Genomic DNA, 15,095 nt, shown 5'->3' with positions numbered 1-15,095 from the left:
GTCTGTGGGACAGCAGAAATTGAACGAAAGCCTTGAAATTGAGATGATGAGCTTACGTCAAGCGTGTCAGTCAAATTCTCAGCAGCTGGAATCTAAACTCCATGAAACAGTTGTTCTGTTGAGGGAAGAAGCTGAGCAGACCAAGGAGGACTTCCGAAAGGAAATCACTGAAACACAGAGCGGTTTCAGGGAAGAAATGTCCAGAGAGTTGGACAACCAGGTGACCAGTATGGCATATCAGCTGAGAGAGAACTTGAATTTGCGAGTTGTAGAGACGGTGGCAGAAAACCTTAAAAGCAGCACGGAGGGTCCTAGAGAGAATGCTAAAGAGTGGAAAAATGATATGGAATCCAAACAAGGGAAGCTTTCTTTAGACATGCGTAATCTTTGTGACGAAGTGGCCCAAATTTCAACCACTTTAAGCAAGTTGCCACTCTCCGGTGAACCAGAGTTACCGCGGATGGACCAGCTGGGCGCGCCTTTTCAAAGTTTGCTGTCTCCTAGTCGTTCTGAGTTCTCTTCGGGGCAACGAAACCGTACATATGTAAAGAAAAGACGCCACAGAGAGATCGTTTCCAGTTCTTCAAGCAGCGAGTCGACTTTATCGGAAAAGAGAAAAGAAAGAAAATCTCGAACCAATGCTACACGTGGTGGGATGACTCCCCGGATGGCTGACCTGAATTCCATGCGGAAATTCGACGGAAATATTATAGCCACTTCGGCTGAGATTTATCTAAAAGAATTAGATACCAACCTTGAGATCCTTCAGATCCCGCATAGATACAGGCTGGAGATTATTCCTCGTTTGCTAATCATTGCAATGATAAGCATGGCTTATCATTGGTTCTACTCTCATAAGAATGATTTCCACACATATTCAGATTTCCGTAGGGCGTTTAAGAGGCGTTTTGCGTCTTCAGAGGCAAAAGAAAGGGAGTTGACATCTGTTAGAGCCAAACGGTACAACAAAAACAATGACAATAGTTTGGAAGAATATGTTTGGTCTGTATACTCTGCTTACAGAAACCTGAGTAGCCACTACACAGAGCATGAGGTGGTAAACCTCATAATCGGCCAATTGCCTTATAGAGTGAAGCAATTGTGTATGGCCCACGCACCCGTAACTGTTGATTTGCTTGCAGATTTTGTTAAGAGATACGAGCAAGCGGAAGAGCAGGATGCTTGGCGAACTGCGTGGAGGAAGGAGAATCCTACTCACCAGAACAACAGAGATATTCCAGGCAACTCGGCGAACAGAAACCCGAGGGTTCGTATGGTCCAGAGGCAGAATAATTACCGTGAAAATCGCTCTGCAGGTCCATATAGAAACGGCAATCGTTATCGTCAACAAAGCCAAAATAGGCAGAGACATGAGTATGCTGCTTCCAGATACGAACCTTGTGAGAGACCACGAAATGAGAACCGTTTATCTTCACCGGAGCACAGTGAACCTTTGAGGGAAGGTCGTAGCTCTCCACGATTGCAAGCGGCGAACAGTGGTTTACAAACAGATGCTGCAGTGTCGTACCCTAGTAACGAGCAGCAACAGAGCGTCGAGCTGACCAGAAATTTTTGCTGGGAGAATGGAGCAAATCTCGACCAGGTGCGGGATTTTACCCCACGCCTGGCATAGAAACGTCCCCTTCTGATGTCGGGCGGTCTCGGATAGAACTGGGGCCTGCAGAAAATATTTCCCAGTTTGTAAATAATGATCCGAAGCTGGTGTTTGTTATCAATCATGAAGAGAGAGAGTTTCTTTATAAATTGTGTCAAACTAGTCAGTCTAAAAACTTTGGAAGAGCGCCTGAGTTCAAGGCACGTGTAGCAAATGTTGATATAACTTGTATAGTGGACACTGCAGCTGAAAAATCTGTTCTGAGTCTAGAGATTTGGAAGAAAATAAAGCAAAATTTGCCAGGGACCATGTTACAAGCTACTCCAGAGGTGCGACTTATTGATTTCGCTGGAAAAAGTCGAACTCGAGTTGTGGGAAAGCGCAGAATCGTGCTGGAAATTGCTGAGAGCACCATACCTTTAGAAATTTTTGTTGTGAAGGATTTGTCTTCAGACTTATTATTGGGTTATTCGTTCCTGCAGAAATATGAAGCAGAGATCAATCTCAAGCATAAAAAGTTGTATCTAATGGTGGATGGAGAGCCAATTGAGCCAAAGCTAGATGATGATGATTCCGTTGATAAGCAAATGAGCGTCCGGAGGATTGAAGCTAGCTACGATAAATGGGCTACACCGCTAGAGGATATAAGGGAGAATATTGACTCCAGTGAATTATTGGCTAAGGAACAAGAAGCCGAATTATTTGAGATATTTATTGCACATAGTAAGGTGTTTTCAGAGAGGCATGGCACGGAAAAGGGCTTAGTTTGTGACATTTATCTGTCCAGTGACGTTCCAGTGAGTCAAAGACTTTATCCAGTTGATTTGCAGAAATTCTTACGTTTTCTTCACGTGTATTGCCAGTGTGTCTACCTGATATTGTTCAAAATGTTCTTCAACATTGCCTCATTGATTAATAACAATTACTATTGTTTTGTACGTGCAGTTCTATCCAAGATTGTACTAAATTTCCAGCCCGAATCCGAAGATGGTGAGAAAAACTGGCAGAGTAAGGTTGTTCAAGTGCAGTTAAGGGAACGATATGCTGTGCAGAGGCGGAAACTGAAGCAGAAGTGCCATGGTTTGCAGTTGAAGGAGGATGACCTGGTGCTGCTAAGAAGTCATCGTCCAAGTTCAGCTGTTAACCGAACCATTTCCAAGTTGTTTTATTTGTGGACAGGACCGTTCATAGCTACCCAAGTGAAATTCAACACGGCAGTGTTATTGGACACAAAAACTCGCAAGGAAGTGTGCAAGGTGAATTTCGACAATCTGAAGATTTTTAATTGTTCTCCAGACATGAGGAATATACTTTTAGAAGGTTGAATCCAAAATCTCCTAGACTGTGAGTGCTTCCACGAGTCGTCGTCGATTTTGTTTCTCAATGGAGGGGGCGATTGACATGTCCTTCCCGGACATATGAACAGTCTGCTGAAGTACATCATCCCGCCTGATAGTTATGAATCTTGGATGGAAGTTACGAGAGTAATGGAAGTGCATGACAGAAAGATTGTACTGTTACTGTGATTTTTATTTGTGAGTTCGTTATGATGTACAACTTTGGTTTTTTTTTTTTAAATTGCATAATCAAGATCAATAGATTCTGAATTCATATGTTAAAACGTAAGTTCTGTGTTTTTCTGTCTATTTGCTGCAAATCTTAATGTTTTCCCTTGCCCTGGGAGGTATCACGCGTATACCGATATACAGTCTCATGTTACTCATTCTCAATTTGTATTGAGATAAATCTATTCTTATGGTTATTAATATCCTATAGTTGAACCTGGCACGACCGTGTCAATATATGTAATTCTTGAGTAGATATTCCCCTCATTACATTCTACATGAAAGTAAAGATGAGGAGAGCATTTATTTATGTTTGTCTGTTTCACATAAATTTTGATGTATGGATAGCATTCCCACTAACATTCATCATACAGTGGTTATATCATGTTCTGGTTTCAATCTCAGTTCTTCATAGCAGTTCGTATATCTATTTGTTGATTCATCATACATCTATATCATTACAATTAATCAGTGTACAGAAATAGGGAAGGAATGTAAAACAAAAGAAGTTAAATTAAACAACATTATGCAATTAATGTCTGCTCCTACACATTGTACCTAACTCAGTGGACAAGTGCATTAAGCAGTCAACTTTTGATCTCATCACCAAAATTTCATGGATTGTGTCCCAGTTTGGGCATAAATGTTCTTTGTGAGTGTCCCTTCACATATTTCATCTAAGCATCACTCATCCTCATATCCCAATTTGCAAGAAGTGGCAGAAAGAAGATACTAAAATAAAAATTACAATTACACACTTTGGATTGAAAGATGCAGTAACAGACTTGAATGCAAAATTTGACATATTTCACGATCGTTCAATGGTCCGTCGTTGATCTTCTGTTGATGATTTCACGAATTTTTTCAACATTGTCATGTGTTCGGGCCATGGAAGGACGACCCGAATGAGGTTTGTCATCAATTGACATTTCACCATTTTTGAAACGGGAAAGCCACTCAAACACTTGAGTTTTCCACTTAGCATCGTCCTTGTACGCCATTTTTAACATTTCAAGAGTTTCTGTTCCACCCTTTCCAAGCAAAAAACAGAATTTCACTGCCTCACACTGTTCCCGAAAATCAGCCATTGCAAAAACGACGATCACACAAAACAGCTGTCACTCTAAACTTCGCCGAAACGTGTCCTGACCTGCTTCAGCGACGGCACTCGGCTTATGGACTCAGGAAGGTTCGCTCTATGCGCTCTTAGCGGCAAAACACGGTACTACAAGAGCTCTGCCCACCACAAAATGAGTTTAGTTTCTTTTGGGAACACCCACGTATTTTCTCAATATATAACCCTGATAGCGCTCTTGGATAATTTTGAAAATATTCAAGGCAATTATGTAGAATATAAAACGTGGAATTTTTCAATATCTTGCTTGCTAATAACACATGATATCCTAGTATAGCAAATTTTTATAGAACAAGTTTTGTTATGTTAATTAATGTATGGGGATGTGCAGGGCTGTAGTCAAGGATATACAATGGTATATGCCATTTACCCTCTGGTTAACCTTTCTCATTAGAGTCCCTTCTCTAGCAATGCGAATACCTTCTGCTTTCATCTCATTCATATTTATTTATGTAATTTGGTCATTACTCCAGTGAGCTTATAATCCTTAAGAGTGTCAGTTTGAAATATCCCTAAATAATTTTCTTCTTTCTATTTTAAGATACAAAGGCTCTTATCATTAAATGCAACAATTGAAGTCTGTTGCATTTCGATTTAAACACTGAGAGAATGAAAGAAAAGATAATATTTTTTTTTGTTCATTTTTTTACATAAGTATGTTTCCAAGATTTTCACTATTAATGTAATTTGTTGTATTCAATGTACTAAACATGTAAAAGAGCTCTATTCAATGTACTAAAGATATTTAAGGATTAAGTAAATATATGTACACAAATAGAAACATATATTTTGAACAAATCCACAGTAGATTTTCTCATTCTCTTTTCACCCTATTTAACATTGAAAGCAGCGTTTCAGGAATGATATAATTTTTTTGTTTATATTTCCAGTTTTTTGAGGTACGTGTACAGTGCCTTTCATAGTCAAGTTGCTCATGCAGCAGTGGCTAGTGCAGTGTTCCGCAACCGGTGTGCCACGGCACACTAGTGTGCCGTCACAAGGTGAAAGGTGTGACGTGAACTTTTACCTATTATTGTAATATTGTAAGAAATTAATTGTCGATTTTAAGTAAGAAGGTGCTTGTTTATTCTTGCTGATAACTGTTATATTTTCATAGAAATTAAATGTAATTTATTTACTCAATATTGTTATAGTTTGCTCAGCTTATATGTATTCTCGCCTGTAATATTGGACCGGTTTGATGGGTTACAGGCGTCAAGCTTTGTGTTCACCGCAAAGAAAGCCGCGTAAGACTTTTAGCGGCCCGCACCAATCATACTCGTACAATAGAGCTATTCAAGCGAGTTCTTTGTTTGTAACACTGCATCTTTTGTGTACGGCTGGCTGTTTTGTGCCTGTTTGTCGGCGCTTCTTAAACTTTATTGCTCTTTTCCTTCGCCGAAGGACCCACACATTGTCAGACATCAATTACAGTATTTCAGTTCAGTTCTATCACAGCTGTGGTTTGCAGTAGTGCGAATATTGGATTGCTACACCAGTCTTACTATTTTCTTTTTTCGATATGGATAAGTTCCTTGTACGGAGTGGTCCGTCCTCGAGTGCAAGTAGTGAAACCATCGAGCCCGAAAAAAAGGAACAGAAAGTAGTTCACCGGCAATATAGTGATAACTATTTATCTTACGTTTTTTTTTGTGTGGTGACAAAACGTGCCCAATCCCTGAGTGTGTTGTGTGTGGTGAAAAACTCAGTAATGCTGCTATGGTTCCCAGTAAATTGAAGCGTTTAGTATTCTTGCAGCAGACTTTCAAAAAATATTTTGGAGAGAGCGTTGAAGATTTTGACTGGGTCCGTGATCCATTCAGTATGGATTCGAAATATCTTCCGAAAAATTTACGCTTACAAGAGGAACTGGCAGATTTGAAAGCAGACAGAACAAGATTGAAATTAAAATTTTTCGAAGTGGCTTTGCATACATTTTGGTTGTCAATAAGCAGTGAATACCCGGCTATCTCCGAGATGGCAGTTAATGTGTTATTACCATTTTCAACTACTTATTTGTGTGAACTGGGCTTCTCGACGTTGACTGCAATTAAAACATCAAAGAGAGAGAGAGAGAGAGAGAGACTCAAATCCATTAATGAAGAAATGAGGCTTGCTTTGTCAACGATTCCGCCACGAATCAGCAGTCTGTGTGCAGCTAAGCAGGCTCAAGTATCACATTGAAGGTATGAGTAGAGGTATTTACTTTAAAATTAGTATTAGAAATGTGTATTTTCTACAGTGGATTAAAGTTAATAAATTTTTAATAAATGCATAAGTCTATTAATGTTTTATAATAATAATAATGACAACAACAACAATGATAATAATAATAATTGATTACATTACGACGTAATATTTCGTAATTATATTAAGATTCATATGATTTTCAGGGGACAGACATTTTGGTGTGCCGTGTTGAGTCTAGGCCATCTGGGGTGTGCCGTGAGTAAAAAAAGGTTGCGGAACACTGGGCTAGTGCACCAGGTTGTGAGAGTGCATCTGCTGGCAAACTGGATGCAAGAACCACATAACTGGAACTGCTAGCTCTGTAATGAAATGTGAACATACCTTGTTACAAGAGGTGTTGAAAATTTTGTCCCCTGCATCCACATATTTATGGCATATTTTTAGGAAATTTTCACTAACACGTATCAGTTCCTCTTCCAAAATTGCTTCAACTTCTCTCCTAATATATTCCTTTAACTCTTCTAATGTATGGCTTCAAGTTTAAAAGCTTAGTAGCTTGCCACACAGACATTACGGAAATGTATCTTTCTTGTACAAGGAACCAGAGGGATTTTTGAGGAGTATGTTCTAATCGTGCTCCAATGTCATCTAGTTCCTCCTCAGTAAGCACATGCAGTTTCACTCTTCACTTCTTATCAAGAACAGACACTGTTTCCCTAAATTTGTTCACAAGTTTTCCAACACTGTCTCTGGGTGGATCAGGAACATCTGAGAATTCTGCTGCAAAAGTCCTTCTAACATCTCTACAAGAATTTGTAATGACATAAGAGTCTTACAAGAAAATTCGTAGTTGTAAATTGTAAATATAATGTGACATTGTCTGACTTCAGAAAATCACCAGTAGTGCATAATCAAAAACAAAACAATTCAAAACCCTTGTTAACGACTTAGCACATAACACATGTAAACTGGAAACCAGCTATCTGGATAGTGAAGCACTGACATATCCAGTGCAAAGGTCAGTGTAAAGCTGTGGATCTAAGTGCTGGTAGAAGCACTCTCACTGCCCGGTATGCTAGCCACCACTGTATGGATGTCATGACTGTGAAATGCACTGTAGCTGAAGATTATTCATCAATCAGTTAAAACTATGCAACAGCATTGTGATGGAAACCTTCCAATGCAATCTGAATGATCTGCTATATAGCAGACTACTAGATTTATATTTTGTACTTTCACTTTAAAACATGTATCATAACTTTAAAAAAAATCTGGTATGAATGATGTTCCAGGGTGTTCAATACACATGCTACACCAACCTTTACATAATCAAGTGCTGTCTCCATTCTATTTCTGCACCATTGTGGTTCTATGTACTCTCATCATCACAATTAGGTTGTCTGCATTCCTAGTATCTTCATTATGACATGTAAGTAAAGGAAATTTGACAATATCATTGCTCTTATTAATAATCCTCTGAGAGTTGCATTTCCATAGTATCCTTACGGTATACAACAGTAAAACTCACTACTAACAATTCACTCCTATCATCAACAATGACATTTAAATGACATTAAGTATAGTCATTTTTATGATTGTGATACCAGGTGGTTTTAATTAAAGTGACGGTGTTGAGAGTGGTACAGCACGAGCTGTAATAAGAGTAGCAGTCTGAAACTTCATAGATATCCCTATGAAGCAATGTGCTCGCGAATTATGCAAAAAAAAAAAAAGTTCCAATTCTCACCACCAGGGTAAAAAAGGCACTGTAAGCAGTCAAAACGTGGTATAGTTACAGGACAAATGCAGGAAAGATCAAACACATGAGAACAATGGTTCTGGCATGTTTATTAGGAACTATGGTTACAAGAACTGTTCAATATGGCCTCCCAATTCAGCAACATGCTGGATTCGTAACACGGCATGGTCGACGGTTGCTCGCAGCATGTCTGGTGAAATCTGAGTGACATGTCATTGTATGCTAGCCTTCAGATCAGGCAGAGACCGGACATGTCACTGATAGACACAATCTTTTAAATATCCCCACACCCAGAAGTCACATGGATTAAGGTCGGGTGTTTCTGAAAGGCAATGCATCTGGAAACTGTCTAGAGATGATGCGGTCATTAGTGAAGGTTTCTCGCAGCAAATCTTTCACGAGGCGAGCAACATGTGGTGTTGCCCCATCTTGCATGAAAATGGTGGTGTGTTCACAGTTCCGTTCTAGCAAAGCTGGAATCACGTGTTGCACAAGGAGGTTCCTATAACGTGCAGATGTCACTGTACAACTAACATACCCTCGACGTGTCATCTCCTGAAAGATAAAAGGACCAAGAATGAAGGATCTAGTGAACCCACACCAATCAGTCACGTAAACTGAGTTCAATGGTTTTTCCTGCACAACATGTGGACAAGTGGAACCCCACATGCGACAGTTCTGAGTATTCACTGCACCGTCCAGAGTCAAATGCACCTTGTCAGTCCACAGCATATTTCCCCAGCCACATGTCATCCACTTCCATGCGTGCCAAAACCCAAAGGGCAAACTCACGGCATTGTGGAATATCTTGGGGTTTTAATATTGGTGTACAGTTTGAATTTTGTAGGGATACCAGTGTAAAATGCACTGCAAAACCTTGTGAACTGTTAACCAGGGGAGTGACAATTCACGTACCACAGCTCTAGCACTGGTTGCAGAAGTTGAGGCATGTGCTGCACGGTCAGCTACAGCTACAGCAACTTTGTCCGCAACTTCCCCGGGGATGCACCGCTTTCTTCTCCCTGGTGCAACACCTGTTTCCTCGAATTTCTTCATCATCTTCTTCAGCCCATTAATTGACATAGGCCGTCTTCTCAAACCTTTCTGTTGGCGATATTTCCACAGTGCAGCATTGCCATTGCTCCCATTCTGGTAAAACAAGTTCACTAGCAGTGCACGGTCTTTCTTCGCAATAGCCATTGCTTTTTACACGGAAAAATTCAAACTTTTAATGTTCGGCAAACATTCACATCACAAAAGGAAAAAAAGCAACAAACGTCACCAACAACAACCAGGGAGCTCACACAATGGTTAGGCAATGTCACCAACTTTGACGCCAGAGTTATGGAAAATTCCACATTTTGACTGCTTACTGCTTACAGCACCCAGGTGGCGAGAATTAGAACTTTTTTTTTTTTGCATAGTTCGCGAGCACATTGCTTCATTAGCATATCTACAAAGTTTCAGACTGCTACTCTCATTACAGCCCGTACTGTACCACTCTGAACACCGTCACTTTAATTATAACCACCTGGTATAAAAAGAAAATAAATCTTATCGATAGAGCTCAATGCATAGTCGGCAAACGTAGAGTGCATCACACATATCTTTGCCGTTGCACACATACCAATCTTCATTTCGTCTCCCTCTCTCTTAGCATCACATGTTCTACGCTGCTCGCCAATCTTCACCATTGTTGCCATATTGTCATTCCATTCCTGGACACACTCGCACAAACATCATTGAAAACAATTGATTCACAGTTCACACCGTTTGACAGGGACGATAATGTGGCAACATAGGATGACGAAGTGGTTGCTTCTTTTATGCAGTGCATGTTCATTGGCTAGCTAGTAACAAGTGTTGCCAACTGTAATAATGAAGCACTATTTCTGTCAAGGAAGGAGAAAGGCAGTTAAAGTGACGGTGAGTTTTGTTGGATTGAAAGCACCATATTTTTATTTTATACTAAGTATTTGACCGGTTTGACGTTGTGTGCGTGTATTGCATGTGTATGTGAAAGTGTGTGTTTGTTAATGAACGTTAAATTTCATAATGCCTCCAATTCTGTCAAAGTTGAAATCAAAAACCTTGCATAGCCAAGCTCAGGAAATTCACAAATTGTTCATATTTCATAATTTTGGAATTGTTCAAAAGAACAATTCTTGGCTCCAGCACGCGTAGAAATTGCATAGAGGAGGCTGTCATTTTTGCTGCTTAATGTGATGGATATTGTTTTCTGTGTTAAAATTGCCATGCTTTGATGGGTGACAAGTTCATAGCAAAATAAAAAAAAAGAAACTGCGCAAGTTATTGTCTAGTGGCAGTATATGTACTTTTTATTGTTGTGGAATGTTTATCGTTTGTAAATGTACAACAAAGGCAACCGACTGTCGCCAATCACAGAGGGGCAATAATACTGCTTGAGGAGGAGTGTTGTGGTCCAATTGTCGTGGTTTAACACATTCACATGTTATTAGTTCTCAAAGCAGTCGTAGTGTCGGACGTGTATTTTCTGCCGTTGCAGTTCCGTCAGGCCTTTAGCTAGAGGGGGGCAGGGGGGCAACTGCCCTCCTGAGAGCCTGCTTTGCCCCCCCCCTCCTGTGAAAAATACAGATCACATTTCTACCTGGAATTCTCACTAATCTTTACAATTATATCATGTGTTACTCTAGCAACATAACAAAGATTTTGTGATTTATTAGGGTATATGGGATTCCGTATAATATCGTATCTGGCAGGGGGGGGGGGGGGAAGAAATTCACTTCACAGACTTTGGTAAATGATTTCGCAATTTTCAGTATCTAGATCAGTTGTGGCATTTTGAGTATTTTTGTATTAAAGGTGCCTAATGTGTTTGGATGTTTTTCTTGGATGTGTTGCTATGTACTTGGAACTGCTTAAAGTTTTGTTTCCCAGGTCTACCTTTTCTTAATAGTAATTCATGTGGTAGAGAGAGGGAGTGGATATTTGATTTCTGTTATTTAGCGTTGCTTCTCTGCCACTTCTAGCTAATCGCAACAATGAGTAATGATGTGAAATTGATAAAGAGACACTCATAAACAGTGCCACAACCACAGGTGTGCAGATGGCATTGTCCCCCCCCGTGACCTTGGACCGAAGTTCATTCTAGGGAAGCAAACATTGAAGTAAAAAAAACAAGACTAGGAGAATCTAAGAATAGCAGTACAATTGGATACCCATGATGGAATTAGTTTTTACGTGTTCCTTGCATTTTTCTTCCATATGGTCAAGGGCACTTGCAAGGGGCACAGAGGGTCAATTCCCCCTATTGATTTCAAAATTTATACAAATAAAAATACATTTCATAAAATTTTCTTGCTCTCTTCGCTCGCAATGTCTGCTATTCTTATAGTCCAAGTTCAGAGCCAAAGCTATGGGGCGGCGGGAGTCGGCCCTAGGAGCCAAACGATCTATATGAAAAAATGTTAAACATAATACCATGGCGCTCCGTAAATTATTGGGCCCTATTAAAACAATTCCTATCTATGAAACTTAATATGAAATATTAATGATGACCAGAGCCCGGAAGTTCAGGCATTTATTTTCGTTAAAATAGGCAGGCAAAAAGGCATTTATAATGTGGAAAATAGGCACTAAAAATGAAAAAAAGGCAAAATAAACCAAAAAAGGGCACATTTGGAAGTCGCTTACTTTTATCCATAATTTCTATCAAAATGTTAAAATCTACATTGGGAAGAACATTTCAATTTTCTCCGTCTAGATTGCACATAACTACCAGGTGTTTTTTAAGTTCTCAACATTCATTGATAGTCGTCTGTCAGAGAGAATGTTTTTCATAATAGAAAATGATCTTTCTACTTTGACAGACGTTATTGGAGCATACATAAAACAAGCTAATGTAGCTGGACTCATTTTGGTAACAGCATTTTCACCTTTTAGAATATCACAAATTGTTTTCAATTGTTTCAAGTCCTCATTTGCACTCACTACCTGTTTGCACTTTTCCGCAACAGCTGACCCCTTTTGTCCTGGCACTTCCATCATATGCTGGATAGATTCCTCGTAGATTTTCATGGATGTGTAGCGACAGCCACTGTGGTGTGGCGAAAGCCACTGACTTTTGCTGCCACCTAACGGGGGGAGAAGGAACTCCTTCTGCCTCACCAGACCCGAGTTGATTGACCCCTGGTATAGCGACAGCCACTGTGGTGTGGCGAAAGCCACTGACTTTTGCTGCCACCTAACGGGGGGAGAAGGAACTCCTTCCGCCTCACCAGACCCGAGTTGATTGACCCCTGGAAGCAGGGGTAAAAGACAGGGGACACAAAGAGGACAGTGAGACTAGAGGCATCGTGGAGACAACGAAGGGAGCGGTCTCCTTCGGTATTACTTAGTGTTTGTAGTGTAACTGTAGTGTTCATCCAGAATAAACCAAGGAGGTAAGACAACATTCTTTCATTTGGTGATTCTACCCTAAACTGGTGACCCCGACGTGATCTCTTTTTGGGGGCCGTGAATTGTGATTGCCCCCCTTTGTGTACCATACCAGCCGGATCAAACAATGTGCACGCTAGATGACGTGCCCAATCCCCCTTTGTTTGTTCTGGATGCACCGACTGCACCGCGATGACAGATGAACTTCAAACGCAGCTCAACCAACTCAGGCGGGAAAACGAGCAGCTCAGACACTTCAACCGAGGACTCCAGCAGCACATGCAGTACCAACGCAACTGGACTCCGTACATCGAGTGAGTGTGAAGCTCCCCCCATTCTGGCCCGAGGACATGGAATTGTGATTCTCAAAATTTGAGGCCCAGTTCACCATCGCCCACATCACCCGGGAAGAGACGAAGTTCGCATACGTCGTGGGACAGTTAGAAGGTCGCTACGCATTCGAAGTGAGAGACATTATACGTACACCACCGGCGACCGACCCTTACACCCGGCTGCGGACGGAACTCACGCGAAGATTTTCCCTGTCTGAAAATCAACGATTGCGGCAGATCCTCATGGAAGAAGAAATGGGCAGTCGCAAACCGTCCCAGTTCCTACGTCCCCTCCAGTCACTCGCAGGCACCACTCCCATGCGTGACGACTTGCTGCGCACGTTGTGGCTCCAACGCCTGCCCGCGCAAGTCCAAGCGATTCTGCAGGTGCAGTCTTCGGAACTTCCGCTGGACCAACTTGCCTCGCTCGCGGACCGCATCGTGGAGGTGAGCCCTCCCATGCTCACCCCCGTGACAAGCAACATCGCCGCACAGTCCGTTTCGCCCAGCCCGCCGGCTATCTGCGTGACCGCGACGCCACTCGCGCCCGCCTCCGACACGGTTCAGCTTCTCCAGCACGTCGAGGAGCTAACTCTCCAAGTCGCGTTCCTGCAAAGCGACTTTCGCGCCTTCCGCGGCCGCTCGCAATCACGTGACCGTACCAGCCTGCGACGCTACAGCCGCAGATCGCCGTCAAGAGGAAGAGATGAGGGAATATGCTGGTATCACCACCACTTCGGCGACAAGGCTCAGAGGTGCAACGACCCATGCACGTATGCGCCCGTGACCACAAACACCAACGGCAGCCACTAGTCGCGGCAAACGGCTGCCAGCCTGGTGGAAGCCGCCTTTATGTGACCGACCGCTATAGCCACCACCGCTTCCTCGTCGGTTGTTTCCCAAGACGTTTGCTCCCGGATCGACGCCATCCGACCGACTACATGCTCAGTGCTGCAAACGACTTGATGATCAAGATCCAGATCGCCTACAAATAGCCAAGGCCGAATTCGACTCCATGTTGCCCGAAGGCACCGCATGTCGCTCCGACAGCCCCTGGTCTTCGCCGCTGCACATGGTACCCAAGAAAACGGAGGGCTGGAGACCGTGCAGGGACTACCGTGCTCTCAATGCCCGGACGATTCCGGACAGTTATCCGGTGAGGCATATCCACGATTTCAGCAACCACCTCCACGGATGTACCGTCTTCTCGGTCATCGACTTGGTCAAGGCGTACACACAAACCCCCCGTCAACCCAGACAACATCCCAAAGACAGCGATCAGCACGCCATTCGGGTTGTTCGAGTTCCCATACATGACCTTCGGACTATGCAATGCCGGGCAGACGTTCCAGCGTTTCATCGACGAAGTGCTCTCAGGACTGGATTTCTGCTTTCCATTCATCGACGATATACTAGTCTCATCACGCAACCACGAGGAACACCGCGAGCACCTCCGCGCCCTCTTCGGACGTCTCTCGGACCACGGCATCCTGATTAACACCCAGAAGTGTGTGATTGGGACCCCCTCCGTCACGTTCCTTGGGTACGAAATCTCCGCCGCCGGCACACGACCGCTTCCCGACCACATCGCAGACCTACAGGACTTCAAACGACCAGCCACGGCTCACGGCGTGCGTCGCTTCCTCGGCATGATCAACTTCTACCGTCGTTTCCTGCCATCTTCTGCCAAACACCAAGCTCCTCTGCATTCTGCCGTCACCACCCTTTGCGGATCCCATGGACGCCGGACCTAGAACAAGCTTTCCAGGCCTGCAAGACCAGCCTTGCCAACGCCACGCTCCTGGCCCATCTGCATCCCGAAGCCCCACTGGGACTTTTCACCAATGCCTCCGCCACCTCCGTCGGTGCATGCCTGCAACAGTTCGCCAATGGCTTGTGGCAACCCCTCTCCTTTTTTTCCCGGAAACTCACCACCAAGCAGACCGAGTGGCCACCGTACTACCGCGAACTTCTCGCAGTCTACGCAGCCGTTCAACATTTTCGTCACATCCTGGAAGCGCAACACTGCACCATATACGTGGATCACAAGCCCATCACTTATGCCTTCCAGCAGCGGCAT

The 15,095-nt window shown here is 42.8% G+C and overlaps 1 protein-coding gene across 1 annotated transcript; it reads left to right on the top strand.

Annotated features, from left to right (window-relative positions):
- The first annotated feature begins 13,258 nt into the window (after window positions 1-13,258).
- On the top strand, window positions 13,259-13,828 carry LOC145998664 (uncharacterized). The gene has a single exon (XM_083135130.1). The coding sequence runs from the start codon at window positions 13,259-13,261 to the stop codon at window positions 13,826-13,828; it is 570 nt and encodes a 189-aa protein (XP_082991256.1).
- Window positions 13,829-15,095: the final 1,267 nt, after the last annotated feature.

The sequence above is a fragment of the Lepisma saccharinum genome, chromosome 14 (assembly GCF_977018435.1).
Source record: "Lepisma saccharinum chromosome 14, izLepSacc3.1, whole genome shotgun sequence".
NCBI classification, from domain to species: domain Eukaryota; kingdom Metazoa; phylum Arthropoda; class Insecta; order Zygentoma; family Lepismatidae; genus Lepisma; species Lepisma saccharinum.
Note: the sequence above shows the minus strand (reverse complement) of the source record. Positions and strands in the feature narration are given on the sequence as shown.

Bases quoted from the DNA above. Each gene is read 5' to 3' on its own strand.
- LOC145998664 (XM_083135130.1), top strand. From the start codon at position 13,259: ATGGAAGAAGAAATGGGCAGTCGCAAACCGTCCCAGTTCCTACGTCCC.